We start from the raw sequence: 21,809 nt of genomic DNA on the forward strand, positions 1-21,809 counted from the left end.
ACAGGCATGGGCTCCTGCGGGACTCTCCAGGAAGATGGGGAAAGCTTGGGAAACCCCACTGTCTTCTGAGCCTAACTCCTCTACCCCTCACCTCCTCCTGTTCTCTCGGAACTTATGCAGTGTTTACATAGCCTCGGACAGACCTACGGATTACAATGGGGAGGAGCTGGCTGCTGTTTAGAGTGGGTTTGGCTTCTTAGGGTTTTACCTTCTTCCATGGCTGTGGGTCATATGACTCTTCCAACACCTCTCACAGTGTGTGTGTGTGTGTGTTCATACCAGAGTGTTGTTCCTCAGTAGCTCAGCAATTTGTTTTTGAGACAATGTTTCTCATTTGGCTTGGAACTTGCTTAGGCGGCAATGGATCTACCTTATGGTCCCCCCAGTGCTGCGGTTTCAAGCAGGTTCCACTGCACCCAGCTGTTTGTTTTTGCATGGGTACTGAGGATGGAACTCAGGGCATTAGATTCGTGCAGAAAGCACTTTACTAACCAAGCCCCTCTCTCCAAACCCTCTTCTCACAGTTTTATACTAGTCCTTACACCAATCAACAACCAAGCTTTCTAGTTAAAGCTCTCCCCTGGCATTTTCAAAAGTTGATTTAAAACACACACACACACACACACGCACAAACTTATTGAAGCTTCTGGAGGGAAGCTGGCATGTGTATCAAGTTTCCATTATACATTGAAATTAACGTATAAGAAACATATGTCACTAAGTATTTTTACCTTATATTTTGCAGTAAGAAAGCGTATAAAATGATTTCATGAGCTCAATTTGCTTTTCAAAGTGGCTCAGAATAATTAATAGGCATATCCTAGATCTGAAGTGTATTTATGGAGGGAGGGAGAGAGGGAGAGAGGGAGCAAGGGAGCCAGCAAGGAGACTCACAGAGGCCCTGGACCACAGCGTCCCGCTCTCACAGAGGCCCTGGGCACCACAGGGTCCCGCTCTCACAGAGGCCCTGGGTGTCACGGGGTCCCGCTCTCACAGAGGCCCTGGGTGTCACGGGGTCCCGCTCTCACAGAGGACCTGGGCGTCACAGAGTCCTGCTCTCACAGCCAAGTATGGGGTTATAGACGTTGTGAAGACAAACAGCTAGGGTTCAGCGTGCATTTTCTCTTTGAGCCACATTCTCTCACATGTATAAAACCCACGTGTGTCTGGTCAGAGACTCCAGTAGTCCACACATCAAAGGCTTCTTGCAGACAACTGGCACTTGTCAGTAATAACAGAGCCTGGGTAACAGCAGATGGTGCCAGAGGTAGCCGCCTCTGCACTGATGCTAAAGACGGGCCTGGCAGGCCGGACTGGTTAACATAAAAGCAAGTGTAAGGACATCATGTCCCAAGTCATGTTCTTAACCTGTGCACATGTTGAGAAAACCAAAATGATAGGTTCTACTTCAAAAATAGAAAGGAAACAAAGAAGTTGAGTATATTAGCATCAGCTCCCTTTATATTTTGGGATTTGGGGACACCTGCAGCCCGAGGCTTGCAGAGGCCTCAGCATCTGACTTAAGAGAAAGTCCCAGTTTTGTGGGTGGAAATTTGCTGGGGTTGGCTGTGGAAGTCACTTGGTGCTTTTCCTCGAGCGCTGCTTTATTAAGTTAGACTTTTGATGACCTGATTGTTTTATGCCCAGAGCAGACAGCTGCAGAGCTTTCTCTGCTCTTGAAGAGGGTGTTTTCTGAAGATGTTGACACCGTGAGAGGAAGACAGTCACCAAGCTCACCAGGAGGGACTCTGGGAGCCCGCTGACAGTCTAGGGTCCTGTGTCCCAGCCATCTGTGATGGTTGCTTCCTGCTTTCTATACCGTTTGGTCTGTTATAAAGCAAAACCAGCCATCTGCCCGGCCTCTCTCTGTTTAGTTGCTTATATTTTCTTCATGGCCAGTACCAAGCGGTGAAGCATGTTGGTGGAGGTGCAGGAGTAGGCGTAGAAGCAGAGTGGGCTTCCTCCCCGGACTCCAGGAGGCTGGCTGGGACAAAGGCACAGTGTGCGGGTTCTTAAGAGCTCTTAGGCGTGTGGCCACAGTTAGGGAGAGAAAGAAGGCTCAGTGGGCCAAGTGTTTGCCATGCAGGAGGATCTGAGTTCAGATCTGCAGTACTCAGGTTAAAAGTCAGATGTGACGACCAGCTAGTCTAGCCAGGCAGTGAGTTGCCCTGCAGTGAGAGAGAGATGAGAAGGCTCCTCTGGTAGAGGCGCTTTTGTCTTGAGCCTGGTGACCTGAGTTTGAGCCCCGGAATCCCTGTGAAGGTGAAGGAGAGGGCCAGCTGCACATTTTCTGACCTCCAGACTCACACATTCGCACGGCTGTACACCCTCGTGTGTGAGTGAACACACATAATAATTACACATAAGAAATAAAATGGAGAGTGATTAGGAAGACGCTGGGTCGCTCTCACACCCACAGGCACACATGTGCACACGTGAACACACACATGTGAGATCACGAACGGTGGACTTTGTGCAGGATGGAGTAGAGCACTAAGTATCTGTTCATTTAATGGGTAAACAGGAAAGTTTTACTTTTCCCATGTTGCCTGGAGTAACTGTCAGAAACTCCGCCTTCCTGACGCATGAGCCGTCTCCATCTGGAGATTGGCATTGTGTTTCTTCAACCTACAATTAACTACCTTCCTCTCATACAGCCAGTCACAGGCATGACACTTTCTTAGTTTAGTAACTTTCTTCCTTACATGTTCTTCATTCTTTCCATTTTCTCAATGATATCTCTTTTTAGGATAATAGCTTTAAAATTAGGTTACCAGGACAACCACTGATAACGGCCACGAACTAGCCACTCATTCACTCACACGTAATTACTGAGCGTCTGCTCCATGCCAGTGGGGTCGACACAGCAACGTCATGGTAACTGTGGTATTAGAGCTGGAGGGGCCAGGGCAGAGGTCAGAGCATCTCAGTTCCTCCGTTGGGACTGTACAGAGGGTTGGTGCTGGGGTGGACGATGTGTGTCCTTAGCGGATGACTCAGGGTGGGGCGTGGGGTCTCTGGAGGACCTAGCAAAGGAGGGGTCTATGAAACAAACGGTCGAAAGGCACTCCGGTGAGCTCTGGGAGCTCTGTCACTGGCATGTTCACACACACACACATCTTTATAGGTGCACATGTATGTAAGGGGGGAACACTCACATGTGGGGTCACCTCTCAGTGAGTCTGTGGAGAACTCCAGGGCATGCGTGACACCAAGGAGTTGTCATTTTGGGCAGCTTTCTTGTGTTTCTCCGGCCTCTCTGTCAACCATCATTGATCAGGCTGGGTGTGAATGTGGAGTATCTGTGTGGGACTCACGGGTGAACGGAGCAAGTCAGGCGGCAGAAGGTAATGCATGGGAAGACGGGCATAGAGGGGCCCTCAGTGCCAACAGAGCAAGAACAGGGGTTAGAGATAGTGCCTACCTGGAGATGGGGGCCTTTTCACCAGCCAGAGGCATGCTGGACTTGCAGAAAACTGACTGAAAAGTTTTAGATAAAATGTGGGTCAGAATAGCTGGGCATGGTGGCCCACACTTTTAATCCCAGAGATCAGGAGGATGAGGCACGGCCATCTCTCTGAGTTTGAGGTCAGCCTGATCTACATAGCAAGATCCAGGGTAGCCAGGGCTGCACAAAGAGACCCTGTCTCAAAAGGAGGAGGAGGAAGAGGAAGGAGGGAAGGAGGGAGAGAGAGAGAGAGGACAAAAAGGTAGAAAACCCCATGTATGTGATTGACATGTTTGCCTGGCACATTCTGAAGGTTACAGACTCAGGCTGCAGGCTGTTTGCATTAATACCACCTATGGCTTCCCTCATCTAATGCCTGTACACTGCTATGCACCTCAGTCCTAGCAATAACTTGGTATGCAAATCCATTTATTTAGTAGACTCCACTCTTGCAAGCCATGTTTCTTCTTCCTCCTCCCCCCTCCCCCTCCCCCCTCCCCCCTCCTCCTTCTCCTTCTCCTTTCCCTTCGCCTTCCTTCCCCTTCCCCTTCTCCTTCTCCTTCTTCTTTCGCCACATGGCAAGAAACAGTATCGAAAGGTTTTTTAAAGAAACTTAGCCATCACTCCCTAGGGAAGCCAGGAGCTGCTAGGGGTGACTGGAGGTTCTGAGGCCATCTGTGTTTGATGCCCTCAGAGAGTGGTGTGGGCTCTGTGGTGGAACTGTTCTTGCAGGGAAGCATCCTGCCTTGGTGGCACTGTGGTCACAGTGTGCTGATTGCTTGCTGCACACACCAGAGCTTATGGCTGGCACCTCACTCCCGTCTTTACAGGGTGTGCCACAGAGGGGGGATGCTGGATCCTGCCAGCATCTGTGATGCTCTCCCAGCCCCTGCTTCTCTGAGTGGGTGCTCTGTGGACACCTGATGCTGTGTCGAGTGTCCATCATCCTTTTCCTTCTTCAGGTTAGAGAAAAACCACACCTAATCTGAATCCCGCCCCAGGGGGAAAATGCTTTCTCTTAGTCTGCTTTATGCCGACAATCTCTTTTGTTTGGACTCTTCATCCACTTTAGAGAGTTTTTTTTTTTTTTTCAGTCTGTCTGCAGGGACATCAGGACGCTCACCTGTTTATCACCAGCTCTGGGAACAGGATGTGACTGTGTTTTGCCCTGTGGGATGCTGACTGACTTTGCAGCTAGGGCAAAGCTGAGCTTTGGCTGTTTTGCTGAGGCGTTGATGCCCACTGCTGAGTCTAGTATCTGTTCCATTTTCTGCTTTGTTTTTATTTGTGAGACAGAATTTCTATGTAGCTTTGGAGCCTGTCCTGGAACTAGCTCTTGTAGACCAGGCTGGCCTTGACCTCACAGAGATCCGCCTGCCTCTGCTGGGATTAAAGGTAGGCGCCACTACCACCCTGCTACCTGTTCCACTATCTCCGCAGACCCTGAAAGTTTGTTTTAATTCGTGATTACAAAGGACAACCTAATGCACCAGAACTCTTGTTCAAAACGACTCAGGCGCCACGAAGAGTTGCTTCAGTGCCGGCTGATGGTGTGCGTGGTGACTGCTGTCTGCTCACTGGCTGCAGCTGTGGTTGTATATTTATCAGGGGCTGCTTGCCTATTGATAGATGCTTTCATATACAAATATTTGTATTCAGACAGCTTTTGCACCCTACACAGTCCTCCTGAGACTGGATTTGTGACTTTACTTTTGTTGACAAAGGATTTCTATTTCAACACAAGCCTTCTTAGGGATTGTTACCAGAAAGATCACATAAACCACCATGTTACTGAATATTTATGAGAAGTGTCTTGCCAATCAGGTGTACCCAACTCTCAGATAACAGCACAGTGTAGCGTGGCAATATTTGTCTTCCATGGAATTCATACATTTCATTTGTATTATTAATTGGCACAAAATCATTCAAAACATTTACCTATTATTTATTTTGCAACCAGCTCCGCTATTTCCCACATGAACCATTCATTTTTCATGAATATGAATGAAATCTATATTTAAAATATTTATTTTTAAATTATATGTATGTGTGGTGGTATGGGCACATGCGTGCAGGTCTCTGTAGGTAGAGACCAGAGGAGGACACTGGACCCCCTGGACTGGAGTTACAGTGTTCCTGAGCAGCCACTGTTGATGCGCGGATCTGAACTCTACTCCTCTCCAAGAACATCAGGTGTTCCTAGCCACTGATCAACCTTTCCATCCCCATAAAACTGCATATTTTTGAAACACCCTTGTTAAAATTATTCTAATTGCTTACTATTCAGCTATTTGTGGTTCACTGATGTGGTCTTACTAGGAAGTCAACATCACTTAAAAGAGGGTTTGGGGGCAAGGGTTTAAACTCACCATGTAGTTCAGACTAGCCTCCAAGTCGTGGCAATCCTCCTGCCCCAATATCCTGAGGGCTGGGATTACAGGTGTACACCACCACATTTCGCTCTAAAAAAGTGGCCATTTAAAGAATCTTCAGGCCACGTCGCTCTTCTGTTCTGTACAGTAACAGGGAGGGGGACTCTCTCGGTTCAGATACACACACAACCCAGGGACAAGTCCCAGGTGCAGGTATTGACCGATGGTTCAGGTGTCTTTGTATCCGTCTAACCCATCCAAACAGACTTGAGGAATTGAAGACATGTGAGTTTGATCTTTAAAAAACAAAATTGCAGATGGGCAGTGGTGATGCAACCCACAGAGGCAAAGGCAGGCAAATCTCTGAGTTCAAGGCCAGCCTGGTCTGCAGAGTAAGTTCCAGGACAGCCAGGGCTTCACAGAGAAATCTTGAAGGTTTTTTTAAATTTTATTTTTATTTTACTTTTTATTTTAATGGTGCTGCGGATGAACTCCATGGCCATAGGCATGTTGGGCAGGTGCCCTACTGTGGAGTCAGTGACCCACTGACCAGTCCAACCCTGGGACTTGGCCTTTCTAGTGCTTTCTGTAGCCCTATAGGGAATGTACTTCTTACTTTTCTATGTCATCAAACATCTGACAGAAAGTAACTTCTGGGGAAGCAAAGTTTGTTTTGGCTCACGGTTTGAGCAGATAGAATCCACTGTGGCAGACAAGGTGTGGTGACTGATGGCTTCTCGGCAGCAGGGGCACGCAACAGGCCCTTGCTCATATCTCAGCAGAACAAGGAGAGAGGACAGGGCCTTTCAAGGAGCTGCTTCCTCCCTTGGGCTCCACCTTCTAAAGTTTCTGCAGTTTCCCAAACAGGATCTCTCTGGGGGCCCAGTTGTTCAAACACGGGAATCTGGGGGCTATATCTTACCTTTAGACCCTAACAGGGAGAAGTGTGCTAAGTCTCCCTCCAGCCTGGGGTGTCTGAAGTGCTGTAGACACTGACCAGTGGCCTGGGGAGTCTGGAGTAACCAGATGGCCCGAGTCAGTGGTGGTCTAGCATCTATATGGCTGGAAGAGAAGCGGGCACAAGGTGGTCCTTCCGAATAGCCTTTCTTACATAGCACTCAGCCAAGCTACTAAGATCTCCTCTGCTCGAGTTAGGTTTAACAATTCAGGCCAAAGAAAGAAACCTCAGGGCATGGAAACTCCACCCTTTTGGGATTTCATGCAGTGGGTGACAAAGCCTCAGGGGCGTAGTTGTAGGTGAACTGGCAGGAAACACTAAACCCAAGGACAGGAAGGAAAGAGCAGCTGTCCCCAGAGATGGCCCTTGCGGACTCAAAGCAGGCCAGCCTCCTCAAGTGTCCTAGAGAGAGACAACGTGACGAACGCGGTAGACTGGTGAGAAGAACGCTGGCCAAGAGACTGTTCAAGTAGAGTGTAGGCCACTTCAGAACCAGTGAGAGCAGAGAGGAGCTGGGGAGAGCCTGCCAGGCAATGGCCAAAATGCCCAGAGGGAGGAAAGGGAGCGGGAGAGAAGGATCACCATGACTGCCAGCTCCGGGAGCAAACGGGGCCATGTTCATAGCAATGCCCAGTGTGCCGAGTCCCAGCAATCTCCTCACACAGGCCCTCTACCTGCAACCTCAGTCCACAGAGCATTGAACCACTTAAGTCTCCTGTGGCTCCTCCTCTTCCCCCAGTTGCTATGCAACTTCTGACCCCCCCTCTTTTGACTTATTGCTGTCACCATTTCTTCCCGGTTTCTGCTGGTCCTGTGCAGGGTGGCAGGCAGGGGTGGCTCTTCTCACCTGTATCTGGTCACCTGGGGCCCAGAGCTCATGCAAGCTTTGGAAATGTAGCCCCTTCCCCCGCTTCTCCCCGTAGCTCGGAGGTTCTTAAACCAACAGGGTTGAGTGCCATGTTGTCCCCCATTATTTTTCTCTGAGTTGGGGTCTTAAACTCGCTATGTACTGGAGGATGACTAAACTTTGGATTCTCCCGCCTCCATTTCCCAAGTGCCGTATTCCAGATGTGCACCCTACATCCAGACCTCATGAGTGCTAGTACCCTACCAGCCTACCTACACCCCAATTTCTGTTCCCTCTTCTCCCAGGAACTCAGGAGCCTGGGCACAAAAATGCCTTCCCTGCTATTCCGTAGCCTCCGGCTCTTGTGACAACTGGTGCCAATAAAGGTGTACACCCAAGTCTGGCCTGTTGGCTGTTCCCTATGGAAGGTAACCATGGGTTACATCCCTTGTCCCTGTTCTCCATGGCATGTTTTGATAATATCACAAGTTCCTCACTATTAAATAAACACTTGCAGACAAGCAACACTCCTAGGATACCCTGGATTTTGACTCTCTAGCCTTGCTACTCGGAGTGTGGGGCAGGGACCAGTAACATTGATTATTGAGAAATGCAAATTCTGGGGCTCACCCCCAGAAGATTGGTCGGATACCAGTGTGCATTTAACAAGTCTCAGGTGGTTTCTGTGCACTCTGACATGCAGGAAGGCCTGGACTACAAGACACAGCTAATTGGAAATTAAACAGCAAGCTGCTGGCTTAGTTATTAACATAGGCACTCAAGGAGGCAGCAGATACAGGAGGGGAGAGCTCAGAGCCTGGGTACCTCCATTTTTTTTTGTCCTAGGGTATCTTTTTATTTTGTCCTCGGGTGTCTGTAGGCTGTCTCCTGAGGTCCTGGGACCTCCAGGAAAGAGAAGCCTGCTTTCTGGCTGCAGGAGGGGGAGGAGTTTCAGGCAGTAACTGTGGCAGAGTTGGAAGTGGCACTGTGATGTGTGATGGGTGGGAACCGGGCACCAGCTGAGAGTGAGCTAGTAGGTCTAGGGAGAAGGGACAGGCACTTCCCTTTACTTGAAAGGTGCCAGGGTTAGACCTTTAAAACAAGGAAGGTATGCTCATTCCGAGATGCTCCGGAAGTGGGGCGTGGTGGCACACACCTGTAATCCCAGCACTTGGGAGGTAGAGGCAGGAGGATCAGGGCTTCAAGATCATCTTCAGCTATGTAGGGAGTTCAAGACTCTGAGCTACATGAGACCCTGTACTTAAAGAAGGACCCCAGGAATACTGGAAGCAATATGGGGGTCACAGCCCTTCTCATGTGGCTGTCATTAACAGTTTAGGAAAAAATAGTCAGGCAGAATAGACTAAGGACTGGCAGGTGCCACTCACAGAGACCCTGTCAGGTGCTGGGACTCTGTGCTGGCAGGCACTTAGGGACATGGTTGCCAGTGGGTCAGCTGATAAAACCAATGCAAAGTAGAGACACTTCCAAGACAATAGCAGAGAAACAAACTTAATCTCCCTTTGGGTGTCTCAGTCACGGTCACTAGGGCAGTAAAGATCAAAGGTGACGCCGTGTGGGAGAGCCTGGTGTGTCACCAGTGATGGCAGTGTATACAAAGCACCATGATACTTTGGTTTTCTTCATCAGTGACTCCAGTTTGCATCCTGTGGATGCTGGCTGGGTTCCTGAAGTACAGAACGGAAGCATTTCCGCAGCTTTCTGTGAGGCCATGTTCCAGCTTTAAAACTCCTTTAGGAAACTCTCCTTGGGGTGTTTGCATTATTAACTGTGACTTCACAGATGTTTCTCTGATTGCAGACCCACAAGTGAGCGGAGTGAGTTTGTTCCCAAACAGTGTCTGGAAAATGCCCAGAGCAAGTGACTCGGTGCGAAGGGAAATTTCTTCCAGTCCCCCTCCCCATCTCTGCCTCCTCAGTGAATAGTCTCAGCGCTGAATCTGCAGACTGCAGCAATTCATCTGGGGAAATCACCAGGAACAGAAAGGCCAATAACAGGGAACATATAAAGGGGAATTTCCCTGTTAGGGAGAGCGAGTTCGTTATTCTCTATTAGGTGCGGTAACTTTTTATTTTTATTTATTTATTTAGTTTGTATTTGCTATTACAGGGTATTTTAAAACGCCAATTCCCCCTTTTTTTGTTTATTTTAGAGGTCGGTTTCTCTGTGTAACATCCCTGGCTGTCCTGGAACTCACTCTGTAGACCAGGCTGGCCTTGAACTCACAGAAATCTGTCTGCCTCTGCATCCCCAAATGTGGAAAATCCTGCGCCATTGGAGAGCCCATCCGGGCCAAGCAGGACGCCGGTTCCCTCAGTGTGAATGAGACATTGTGGCTGTTTGGGACTGTCCTACGTGTCTTTCTATTGCTGTGATACATACCATGACCAAGAGCGACTTGGGAAGGAGAGGGTTTATTTGGCTTACATGGCCTGATCATAGTCCATCACTGAAGGAAATCAGAGCGGGAATGCAGAGATAGGGACCACAGGGGAATGCTACTTACCGCCTTGCTCCCAGGCTCACTTTCAGCTGTTTTTCTTATACAGCCCAGGCCCATCTGCCCAGGGGTGGCACCTTCCACAGTGGCCTTGGGCCCTCCTACATTAGTCAACAACCTAGAAAATGCCACCTGGATGTGCCTATGGGCCAGTTTGATGAAGGCATCTTCTCAATGAATTTTTCTCTTCCAAAATGACAAAATAGCAGGCAGGCAGAAAAATTGAAACCCAAAGGGATTGTAGCATGTTACTGCATGCTCTCAGCTAATGAGACTCACTCGGGTGGATTTAGTATTTAATGGAGGTCTTCTGGTTCTACACTGGAGGCTGCAGTCACAAAAGGAAGTTTGGCCCAACTTGGAGCAAATGGACCGCTGTTGCCTAGTTGTCCTCGACACACTTTCCTCGATGGTTTTCCTTGTGGAAGGTGAGTGTTTGATCACAAAGTCTTTCTCCCTTCAGCTCCAGCCCATTCAGTAGGTGGTCTGCTCAATGACAACGCTTGCTGCTCCAAATAGTGACACTGTTGCTTGTGACAGAAGGTGTGCAATGGCTGATCTTGATTGTCAACTTGAACGGGTCTAGAGTCACCTGGGAGGCAAATCTAGGGGTGTGTTCTCGAGGACGTCTCCAACTCAGGCTAACTGAGGTGGGATGACCCGCAGGAACTGTAGTGGCACCAGGCCGTGGGCAGGAGTCCTGGGCTGACAAAAAGAGCAGATTATGTAGCACGATTAATAAAAACCCAGAGACAGAAATTGGTTCAATCTGAAGGTCAGAAAAACAAAACAGTCAGCTACTGGCTCTTACCTTTACCTCAGTCCAAAATGATGATCCTACTTCCAGGAATCTCAGAATGAGACTGTGTGTGAGAGCTGTCTCCTCCTGTTTTATATTCCTCTCTAGGGCTGGGATTAAAGGCGTGCACCACTACGGCCTGGTTTTATGGCAAACTAGTGTGGCTACTGGGATTAAAGGTGTGTGTCACCACTGCCTGATCTGTAAGGCTGATCAGTGCAGCTGTTTTACTCTGAACTCTAGGCATTTTAATTAAATACAGATGAAATATCACTACAAGATTGGACACCAGCCTTTATCTCTTTCTCCTTTCTGGCTATGGATGGAATGTAACCAGCTTCCTCCCCTTCCTGCTTCCACGACTTTCCCCAAATGGCAGACCATATCCCAGAGCCGAAATAAACCTTCTATTCTGTCAGCCACTTCTGTCATCTTTCCTGTCAGAGCTCCAAGAAAAGCAACAAATACAGTCACCAACACAGCTGCATTTTCCCTGGGGATCCCTAGTTCCTTGCTGAAGCCAGAACTCTGTAAGCTCCAGTGTTAGTGGGAGGGTGAGGAGCTGAGTTCTCTGTCTTTCTTCGGACTATGTTGTTTCCAGTGAGCTGGGTGTCTAGGCAGTGGACTGGACATAATTGATGCTTTGTTGTGAAAACCGAACTGTTCTGTTTTTATATTCCATTTGACCGTGTCCTGGGTTGTCTTCTTGGTTCCGAGATGTGGTCCCATCAGCTCGCTCTTCTAACTTCCCGGGATCCATGAAAACTTTGGGCGGAGTCTTCTGAAGATGTCTAAGTATAGCTATCCTGACAATCCATTCTCTTCCACCCAGGCCTGGGTACCTGGGGTCAAACTGCTCATCAGGACCTATACTGTGCACTTGCAATGTTTGTGCTCTTGAGGGGGCAGGTCCTGTTATGGCTCATATCTTCATTCTCCTAAGCTGCTCTCTCGTGCAGAGGCCACCCAGTGTTGGTCCTGTTTCATGAGCACCACTTCACACTGCCCTCTCTCTGGGGTCTTTCTAAGCCTTTTTCCATGATGAATGCCCACCTTCGCCAGTGTATTTATGGATTTTTGTCTGCCTGGTTGTCCTCTGAGGACCCTTCTTCTCTTCCTCCCTGGAATAGAGGATGCTTCTCTTGCAAAGTCCATGGATTTTGAAGGCAGGACTGGGAATTTAGCTTTGCAGGGCTGCTTCAGGGCTTCCTATTTTCCCACATCCCAATCCTGTTCTTCCCCAGCTGAGGCTTGTCTTGTCCCTTGGTCAGACACTGTCATATAGAGACTGATCATTTCTTCAAATAACTGGCATTTTCTGCTCCCCCTGGAGTTTTGCATTTATTTGTAGTAACCTCAGGACCACATGGACAACCTGTGCAACTCCATGGCAGGGTCCTGAGCCCCACTACTGTGGGTCTTTACCCCATTTAGTGCTGAAGGCTCAAGTCAACGCCTGTCCTTCAAGCATTCTATTTATTTATTTATTTATTTATTTATTTATTAAAGATTTCTGTCTCTTCCCCGTCACCACCTCCCATTTCCCTCCCCCCTCCCCCAATCAAGTCCCCCTCCCTCGTCAGCCCAAAGAGCAATCAGGGTTCCCTGCCCTGTGGGAAGTCCAAGGACCACCCACCTCCATCCAGGTCTAGTAAGGTGAGCATCCAAACTGCCTAGGCTCCCACAAAGCCAGTACATGCAGTAGGATCAAAAACCCATTGCCATTGTTCTTGAGTTCTCAGTAGTCTAGAAACTCTTCTTGTATTTGTATTCAATATGCATCTTGGCTTCCTGGAGGGTGGCCTCTGATCCTAGCCAGTATTTGATCCTTTGAGTTACCCTGTCCTTTCTCTACCCCTACTTGGGAATGCTCTTTATGGGATATTGGCTGAGATAAGCATTCTTTGTTCCTAGACTTTGACTTCTCAACCAAGAGTTTGATAAGTCTGAATCAAGGTTCTACCTCACATAAAGAGCACAAAACAAAAAAGGACAATGTCCTTATTTTTATCAACCCTTCACATATACACGTACATTCTTGGTCACCTTCCTCCTAGCCTTCTTCAGGTCTGCAACGCAGGGCGTTCAGATCAGTGTTCCACTGCCTACGACCGAGGCAGGGTGACTGCGAGAAGAATAACAGATGTCCATAAATAAATCTCCTAACTGTAACTGTGATTGTCAAGCTCATAAATTCCTGGCATGTGGGAAGATCAGCGCCAGCTACTACTCTGTCATCTGATCGACAACGTGCCTGGATAGAAATCATCTCAGAACAGATTGTATGTTATAATTAAAAAAAACAAAACACATTCTGTGTGGACATGTGGGCCAAGCTGTCCATCTCTGCACGAGTGAGATTTCTGATGTGCTGGATTCAAATACGCTCACAGGTATTAGAAAGTTTGAACTCTATAGTTACTTGAAAAGTATTTTTCTTTTATTTCAAAATCTTTGTGTGTGGGTGTGAGTTTGTGCAAATGTGAATACTGGCCCCTGAGAGGCCAGAAGGAGGAACTGGATTCCCTGGAGCTGGACTCACAGGTGGGTGGCATGTGTGACCGGGGTGCTGGAAACCGAACCCCAGTCCTCTGCAAGCCCAGTTTGTGCTCTTAATCACTGGGTCATTTCTCCTCCCCCACCCCAATATTAACCCTTTAAAACTAATGTTATTATTATTTTATTTTATGTGTGTGGGTATTTTCCTGCATGGTTATATGTACAACATGTGCATGCCTGGTGGCCAACGAAGTATGTATGTTGAATTCTGCAATCCAGCACCTAGAATCTTCTGGAAGGGCAGCCAATACTCTTAACCACTGAGCCATTTCTCTAACCACACTTTTTTGAGACAGCATTTCACTATGTATCCCTCATCTGGCCTGGAGCTCACTGTGTAGACCAGGCTGGCCTTAGACTCACAGAGATCCCCCTGCCTCTGACTCATGAGTGCTATGATTAAAGTTGTGTGCTGTTGTGCCGACTTGTTTATTTGAGACAAGGTCTCATTTTGTAGCCTGCCAGCCTGGAACTCAGGCTCTAGCCTCAGTCTCACGCAGGGCAGTTTTTGTGCCTCAGCTTCCCCAGTGCTCGGGTTACAAGCTTGTGGTACTGTACCACCTTTCTTTCCTTTTAGGATAATTCAGGGCTTTGTACCCTGTTCCTGTTAATTGCACTTTGTAACACTGAGATATAGCTTACTTTAAACAAGAGAAGAAAAACCTTCTACAGAATGAGGTTTCTTTATATGGGTTGAAATCAAATCTTTACAGCAACATTTTCTGCAAACTCAATTAGAGCTTTTAACCCTGCCCCTCCCCCCGCATTGGCCCAGCCCTGTTTATGATGCCAGGCAGAGCTGTGCCTACAGACTTGTACCTCAACTGAATGAAATGATAACACAAAACCAATACTAAGATTGTAAAGTAAGTTCTGATAAGTGTCAGTATTTTGTTAATATTTGTTAATATTAGTATTTGTTCATCACTTTCCTATTTACTCTGCAAAACCAGGAGGAAAATCCTATTGTATAGATGAAGAAAACGGAAGCACAAATACTTTGCCCGCATCTATAAACATAGGGGTCACTCAGGAGAGACATCCTGGGCATCCCCTCTTCTCCTACCGCCTTTCTTGTAGGAGTTGAAAATATAGCTGGACTAAGGATGGGGAAGATCGGAGACCCTTAAGTTCTGGGATGTTTTAGCTTCATCTTGCATCCTAGGTAGACAGTTTGGGGCTTTAACTTGTGTCCAATGGACCAGATTCTGACTCTAGAAGGTCCCAAGTGTGGCCTGGCTCAGGGGAGGTCCCTGCAAAAGAGCCACCTCATCCTTCTGCTGATTCAGTTCCAGGTCCTATTTTCTCATGGAGGAGACTGGAACTAAGACAACAATGCTTAAAGGCTCTGCCATTTCATATACTTAAACAGTGACAGTAGAATATATATTACATATAATATAATGGATATGTCTGTCTGTCTACCTATTTATGGCTGGGACATAGAGCCCAAGTCCTCTCATGTGCAGGTCAGCTGCTCTGTGACTGAGTTACACTTCCGGGTCCTTCATCAGTCAAGTTTGATGAAGTCCAAAGGATTCTTTAAGCCCACTTTGACTAGCCTCCTTTGTCTTTTTCCTGTTGCAGGCCACCGAGGACCATGTGACCAGTCTCTAAAATGTTTAAGCTCGAAGATTTCTGAGCGAAAGCTGCAAGGCTCCTGGCTACCTGCTGGGCGAGGACCTCTGGAGAAACCCGTCCTGGGGCCCCGCGGTGCCATCATGCCCCTGTTCAGTCCTCAGAGTGGCCTTCACTCAGTCCGTGCTGAGCACAGCCCGCTGAAGCCCAGGGTAGTGACGGTGGTGAAGCTGGGTGGGCAGCCCCTCCGCAAGGCCACCCTGCTCCTCAACAGGCGGTCGGTGCAGACCTTTGAGCAGCTCCTAGCAGACATCTCGGAAGCTCTGGGCTCTCCACGATGGAAGAATGACCGTGTGCGGAAGCTCTTCACCCTGAAGGGCCGGGAGGTCAAGAGCGTGTCGGACTTCTTCAGGGAAGGCGATGCTTTCATAGCTATGGGCAAGGAGCCTCTCACCCTGAAGAGCATCCAGTTGGCTATGGAGGAGCTGTATCCCAAGAACCGGGCCCTTGCCCTGGCCCCACACAGCAGAGCCCCGTCCCCAAGGCTGAGGAACAGACTTCCCAGCAAGCTTCTGAAAGGAGGCCACCGCTGTGGGGAGGTGGGAAACTGTAACGAGGTTATGGGAAGCAGGACAGTCACCAGTCATCAGGGCAAGACCCCTACGGAGCTGGCCCTGGAAGACAAGGTGAGGGCCCAGAAGAAGTGGGTAAGAGGGAAACAGGAGCCAGAACCTGGTGCCCTGCCACCACCCACGGAAGCCACTTTGGAGGAGACTCATGCAGGTGGGGAGAAGCATCTGGGGCTGGAGATTGAAAAGACTTCGGGGGAGATTGTCAGGTGCCAGAAGTGTAAGCGAGAAAGAGAACTGCAGCTCTCTCACGGCCTGCAGAGAGAGCCGTGCCCTCTGGGGATCAGTGAGCTGGACCTGGGGAGGGGTCAGAAGTGGGATTCCGAGAAGCTGGTGAGGACCAAGAGCTGCAGGAGGGCTTCTGAGGCAAACTCCACGGATGGAGAGGAAGGGCAGAAGGGCGAGAACCATCGGAGCAGCCCCAGGAATCCCCCTCAGGAGCTGAGGAGACTCAGCAACCACTCAGACAAGAAAGAGAACAGATGCTCCGAACCTCAGGAAAGTCACTCTCAGGGAGTAGCTAGGACCCAGAAGGACCTCGCAGAAGGTCCACCAGCCTTACAGGACGGGCTGGTGGATGCGCGGAAAGACTCCAGGCACACATGCAGGAACAAACATGGGGCCTGGCTCCTGAGGGAGCACCAGGCTGAACCCCCACAGCTCCCCAGGACCCGAGGGGAGGAGAAGGAAGCGGACCACGGGAAGAAGCCGGGTATGTCAGGAGGAAGGAGGACGGTGCTAGAAAAGGAGCCGAAGACGAAGCTGGAAGAGAGTAAGCCAGACCGGCCCAGTGGCCGGAAGCTGCGGCCGCTGGGCATCATCTCAGCTGATGTGGAGAAGCACTACGACATCGGGAGGGTCATTGGAGACGGGAACTTCGCTGTCGTGAAAGAGTGCAAACACCGCGAGACCAAGCAGGCTTTCGCGATGAAGATTATTGACAAGTCCAAGTTGAAGGGTAAGGAGGACATAGTCGACAGTGAGATCTTGATCATTCAGAGTCTCTCTCATCCCAACATAGTGAAACTGCACGAGGTCTATGAAACGGAAGCCGAGATCTTCCTGATCATGGAGTATGTTCAGGGAGGGGACCTTTTTGATGCCATCATCGAAAGTGTCAAGTTTCCAGAGCACGATGCTGCACTCATGATCACAGACTTGTGTAAGGCCCTCGTTCACATGCACGACAAGAAGATTGTCCACCGGGATCTGAAACCGGAAAACCTTCTGGTAAGTGGAGAGTTTGGCTGTTAGCAGAGAGGGTTATAAAATGTAGGCTGGAAGGAACAGCAGCTGCCCACCCTGTGTTACCTTTATGTTAGAGAATTATGGTACTTCAATGTGCTTAATTTCAGTACGTAAAACTTTGGTTATAGCTCCTAAATTGCTGAGTGAATTTGTTTTGATTGTTACGGAAATATAAGCCTTTTGATTTAAACAAGTCAGGAAATGTTTCCTCTTCCCTAGGAGATGGTGACCATGTGACTTAATTTCTTGAACATTTGCACATCCTCTAGTACAGGCAATGAGTGTCTGCTGGTGGTGGCTTCTCCCTCAAGCTTTGCAGCTACCATCTGACCCCCTCCTTGAGTCCTCTTTGAGAACAATGCTTTGCCAAGGAGTTTCCAGTCTGCAGAGCTGGAGAGACCTGTGTGAGCATTGCATGAGGCTCCTGGCTTCTATGCTGTGATGAAACACCACCGCCAACAGCAAACTGGGGAGGAAAGTGCTTAATTTGGCTTTTGCTTCTACATCACAGTTCAACACGGCAGGAAGGCAGGACAGGAACTCAAAAAGGGCAGGAACCCGGAGAAAGGCAGGCGCTGATGCAGAGGCCATGGAAGGTGCTGCTTACTGGTTTGCTCCCCATGGCTTGCTCAACCTGCTTTCTTATAGAACCCAGGACCACCATCCCAGGGGTGCATCCGCTATGGACTGCATGCTCCCCCATCAATCACTGATTAAGAAAATGCCTTACAGGCTCGCCTACAGCCTGGTCTTATGGAGACACTTTCTTATTTGAGGTTCCCTCTTCTAGGATGACTTTAGTTTATGCCAAATTGACATAAAATCCCCCAAATTTGCTTCCTGGTTTTCTTGGTTTCTTTCTCTAGATGAAGTCCTTATCCTTTCTGGACCTCAGTGTTGTGTGACTTTTCCTAGGTAGACATGAACAAAAGCCTGTGCAGTCCAGACAGGTCACAAGTGACAGGCAAAGAAATGATTCCCACCAAGTTTAGCTTAGTGGACCAATGATTTTGTTAGCGTTACCTAGAGGAGTGTGACTGAGAAGCTACCTAGAGGATTGTGGGAAGTTAAAAGGCAGCTGTATCCCAGCTCATCCCAGCAAGGGTGATGGTGAAGACTCACCCAAGCTACACCCTGGGGTTCTGCTCAGCCTAGGGCAGCTCTGCAGAGACTCTCTTCTCCTCTAGCAGGTGTTTGCCACTTTTCATAAAACCTTGGGGAGGGATGGGGATGGGAGGGAAAACGGACTTCCTGTGTCTTGTAACTTTCTAAGCTTCATGAGTCTTAAGAGTCTTCCTCTTTGACCTAAGATTGAAGGTTTTGATTAGAAGGAAATAGCTGCATAACACATAGTTTCCTGATTTATTTATTTATTTATTTATTTTACTGATGCTGGAGAGATGACTCAGTGATTAAGGACACTTGCTGCTAGAGGACCAAGCATCCATGCTTGGTACCTCACAACTGCCTGTACCTGCAGCTCCAGGGGATCCAACACCGCTTTTAAACTGAACACATGTATGCATGCACACACAGATAATATACTCACATATATACATTATTAAGCAACCAAATATATTTAAAATTATTTATTAATATTAATATCAATGTGTGTGCATATGTGTGTGCACGTGTGTGTGTGTGTCAAAGAGAGAGAGAGAGAGGGAGGGAGAGAGAGAGGTGGGGATGGGGCATGCATGAAATGGCATCACGTGTAGAGGTCAGAGAACAACTTTATGGAATCAATTCGCACTTTTTACCTGTACTTCGTTTCCAGGTTGGTCTGTCAAGGATCCTCAATGGGCCATCCTTTTGGCTCTAGTTTCCTGATTTAATAAGAAAAGAACACTAACAGCAGTATCTTGGGAGGCTGAGTGAGAACAGACACGTGAAAAGCAGCAGCCCCTGCCATGGAGTCAGCACACGATTCCTTGGCTGTGGCACTCCCTTGTTAAACATAAAAATGTCACAGTACACATACTTCCCATAGGGCCACTCAGCATCTTGGGTGGATCAAGACAAAAACAAATCCCTTTGTCATAATGTCGGGAATCATTGTTCAAGCTGTGAATGTGGTTACGTGTCCCTGTGACGACTATCAGAGACTGTTGCTTCATCTTCCCACCTTCAGAAGTAATCAGGACACACAATCATAGACAGCCAGGGTGGTGTTACACACCTGTGACCCCAGCACTTGGGAGGAAGAGGCAGGGGGATCAGGACTTGAAGGTCACCGTTGGTTATTTCAAGGACTAGCAGGGTCTTTTTAATGGCCTATCTTTTTGTTGTTTGTTTTTTGAGACAGGGTTTCTCTGTGTAGCCCTGGCTGTCCTCCAGCTCGCTCTGTAGACCAGCCTGGCCATGAACTCAGATGATAAATAAGCCTGTCTCTGCTTTCTGAGAGCTGAGATTAAAGGTGTGTGCCGCCACCTGCAGGCCAATGCCCTATCTCGACTGCGAGACACCATAGAATGACTCATCCGGACCCTGTCCAACCCAAAGTCATACCCTGTTTTCGTGGAGCTGCAGGTACAGGCAGTTGTGAGGTGCCAAGCATGGATGCTTGGTCCTCTAGCAGCAAGTGTCCTTAATCACCCAACACAGTTCCAACCTTCTAAGTGTTTTGGGTGCTCTCTGATTCAGACCAGGATCCCAGCCAAGTATTCTCTCTTACTGCAGTGAGCTAATGAACCCAACATGTCTTATAAGTATGCCCCTAGGAGTCTTGGTCAGGACAACAAATCTCACGCTGTCACCATCTGGAATCTTTGTCTCATTTTCTTGGTCTAGCCTTGGCTTGGGTTCAGGTCCTGAGGTGGGGAAGGGGCATCGGCACAAGGAAAACTTCTGATCAGCAAGTGAGTTGCACTCATGTGGCTCCGAATAGCTCAGGCTGTCTTTATTTATACTTATCAAGAGTTTTTCTTACCAGGGTTACATAAACAGCTTTATTATTGGCTTCTATTTTTGACTTTAAGAAATACATCATAATTTAAGGACTACATAGTGATCACTATGAATGCCCCCATTGTTCCCCTTTATGTGTCTCCAGTACACCTTCCCACCCCCAGAATAACTTTATTCTAGATATAGAATTTAGCATTTTTGCAGGCCTAACTAAATATGGAGCCAGACACATTTGCTCTGGCTGCACACTGTCAGCTGATAGCGACTTGCGATTACAAAGTTAAAACGTAATAGACATGGGAACAATGCTTTAAGGACAACATTTTCAAACCCAGATTTTTTTCATGTCTGCAAGATATATTTTTATAGAGTTTCCTTTTCTACAAGAGGGCCCCATGTCTCAGTCTCTCTGTAAAAGGCAGGCTTTGACTAAGCCCTCTTTCCCCATCCCATTATACCATACTTCTCCCACCAATGTAAGCTCCTGTGTATGGTAAAGATGGATCTCTCCACCCCACATTTTGCACTATAGTTAGTTTTTCCTCTGGGAGCATACCAGATTCTATGCTTGCTGTGCAGGTAACGTACTCTCAAGAGCTGGCCCTTTGTGCATTCCTGAGGTCCCCCCGCCTGCCCATTGTGTGTAAGCATACCCTATTCTCCATTGCAGAACTGTGAGGCACGGTTAATGCTCCAAGTGTTGTTTTCTCATATGTATCTAACTGTCTCTCTTGAGTCAGAAAAGTTCCCAGGCTTGGGATTTATAGTTAGTGTTCAGATAAGAGATTTGAGAAGCATTCACCCCCTGTTGAATCTTAGGGGAAAATATTCAAGAAAGAATAGAATTTCCAGGGAAAATTAGAGCCATTGCACATGTGACTGAAACTAATATCCACCCAAAGAATCACCAGTATAGTGAGAGAGAAAAGAACCTGCACACTGCACGAATTTTGAAAATTCCTACGCTGTCATGTGGACTACTGGTTCTTGCCCAACCGAGAGTCTGTTTCCACAGATGCTTTGCCCGCTGGACAGGTAGTCATATCCCGATCTGAGATTGGGCTACACAGTTCCCTGTTCCTGACAGTTGTGATCACACCCGACAGGTTCTGATCACACCCGACAGGTTCTGATCACACCAGATGGGTTCTGACCACACTTGACAGGTTCTGATCACACCTGACAGATTCTGATCACACCTGATATTTTCCATATCTCTCATTTTAAGAAAATTATTAGGGGGCTAGAGATATGGCTCAGTGGCTAAGAGTACACAGTCTTTCTTGTTACTATTTCTGTGTCCTCCAAGGTTACTGGCCCTGGATCTTCTGGGAACTTCTCCTGTCTCTGTCCCCACCTTCTTGTAGGAGTGCTGGGATTGCACATATGCCCCTGAATCTGGCTTTTTACATGGTTTCCAGAGATTGAACTCACATCATGAGGCTTGAACAAGTGTTTAGTCAACAGAGTCGTCTCCACGGCTCAACATCTCCTTTCGTTTTTTCCTTCTCTGCTGGAAAGACAGGCGCAATTTTGTTCAGACTCCACCATGAACCTGAGAACGATTTTGCCATCTGGCAGAGACAGTTAACAGACGTTAGTTGGATGCCGCCATTGCATGCTACCTGGGAAACAACAAGCACTCCTTTGGCTGCTGATTCCGTTGAGGTCAGCATCTAAAGGCCTATGGTCCCCAGACACTTATCATGAAGGTGCACTCAGAGACAAGGCAATAGTGCATGGAGACAGTTATGCCAATAAGCCACTTGTTTTTTGGATGGGGAAAGGGGTCAGGAATTTAGCATGTTTCCTTCCATTTGCAGGGCTGCAGAGCTGTGTCTGTGAACTGCCCCTATGAGCAGGCTGCAGGCAGAACGAGACAAGCTCGTTTTCCAGTGAAATGAGGCTTATGTTGACCATTAACCCAGGCACTCATGTTTTTG

At 48.1% G+C, this 21,809-nt stretch overlaps 1 protein-coding gene across 1 annotated transcript in view; it reads left to right on the plus strand.

Annotated features, from left to right (window-relative positions):
- Positions 1 to 21,809, plus strand: part of Dclk3 (doublecortin like kinase 3) — a 45,365-nt gene that overhangs the window by 7,084 nt on the left and 16,472 nt on the right. Inside the window, exon 2 of the mRNA XM_050139644.1 lies at positions 15,092 to 16,941. Coding sequence (XP_049995601.1) covers positions 15,092 to 16,941 — 1,850 coding nt within the window. The remainder of the gene's footprint in view (positions 1 to 15,091; positions 16,942 to 21,809) is intronic.

This window comes from Alexandromys fortis, unplaced genomic scaffold (assembly GCF_014885135.2).
Source record: "Alexandromys fortis isolate MF-2015 unplaced genomic scaffold, M_Fortis_MF-2015_v1.1 scaffold_36, whole genome shotgun sequence".
In the NCBI taxonomy this organism is placed as follows: Eukaryota; Metazoa; Chordata; class Mammalia; order Rodentia; family Cricetidae; genus Alexandromys; species Alexandromys fortis.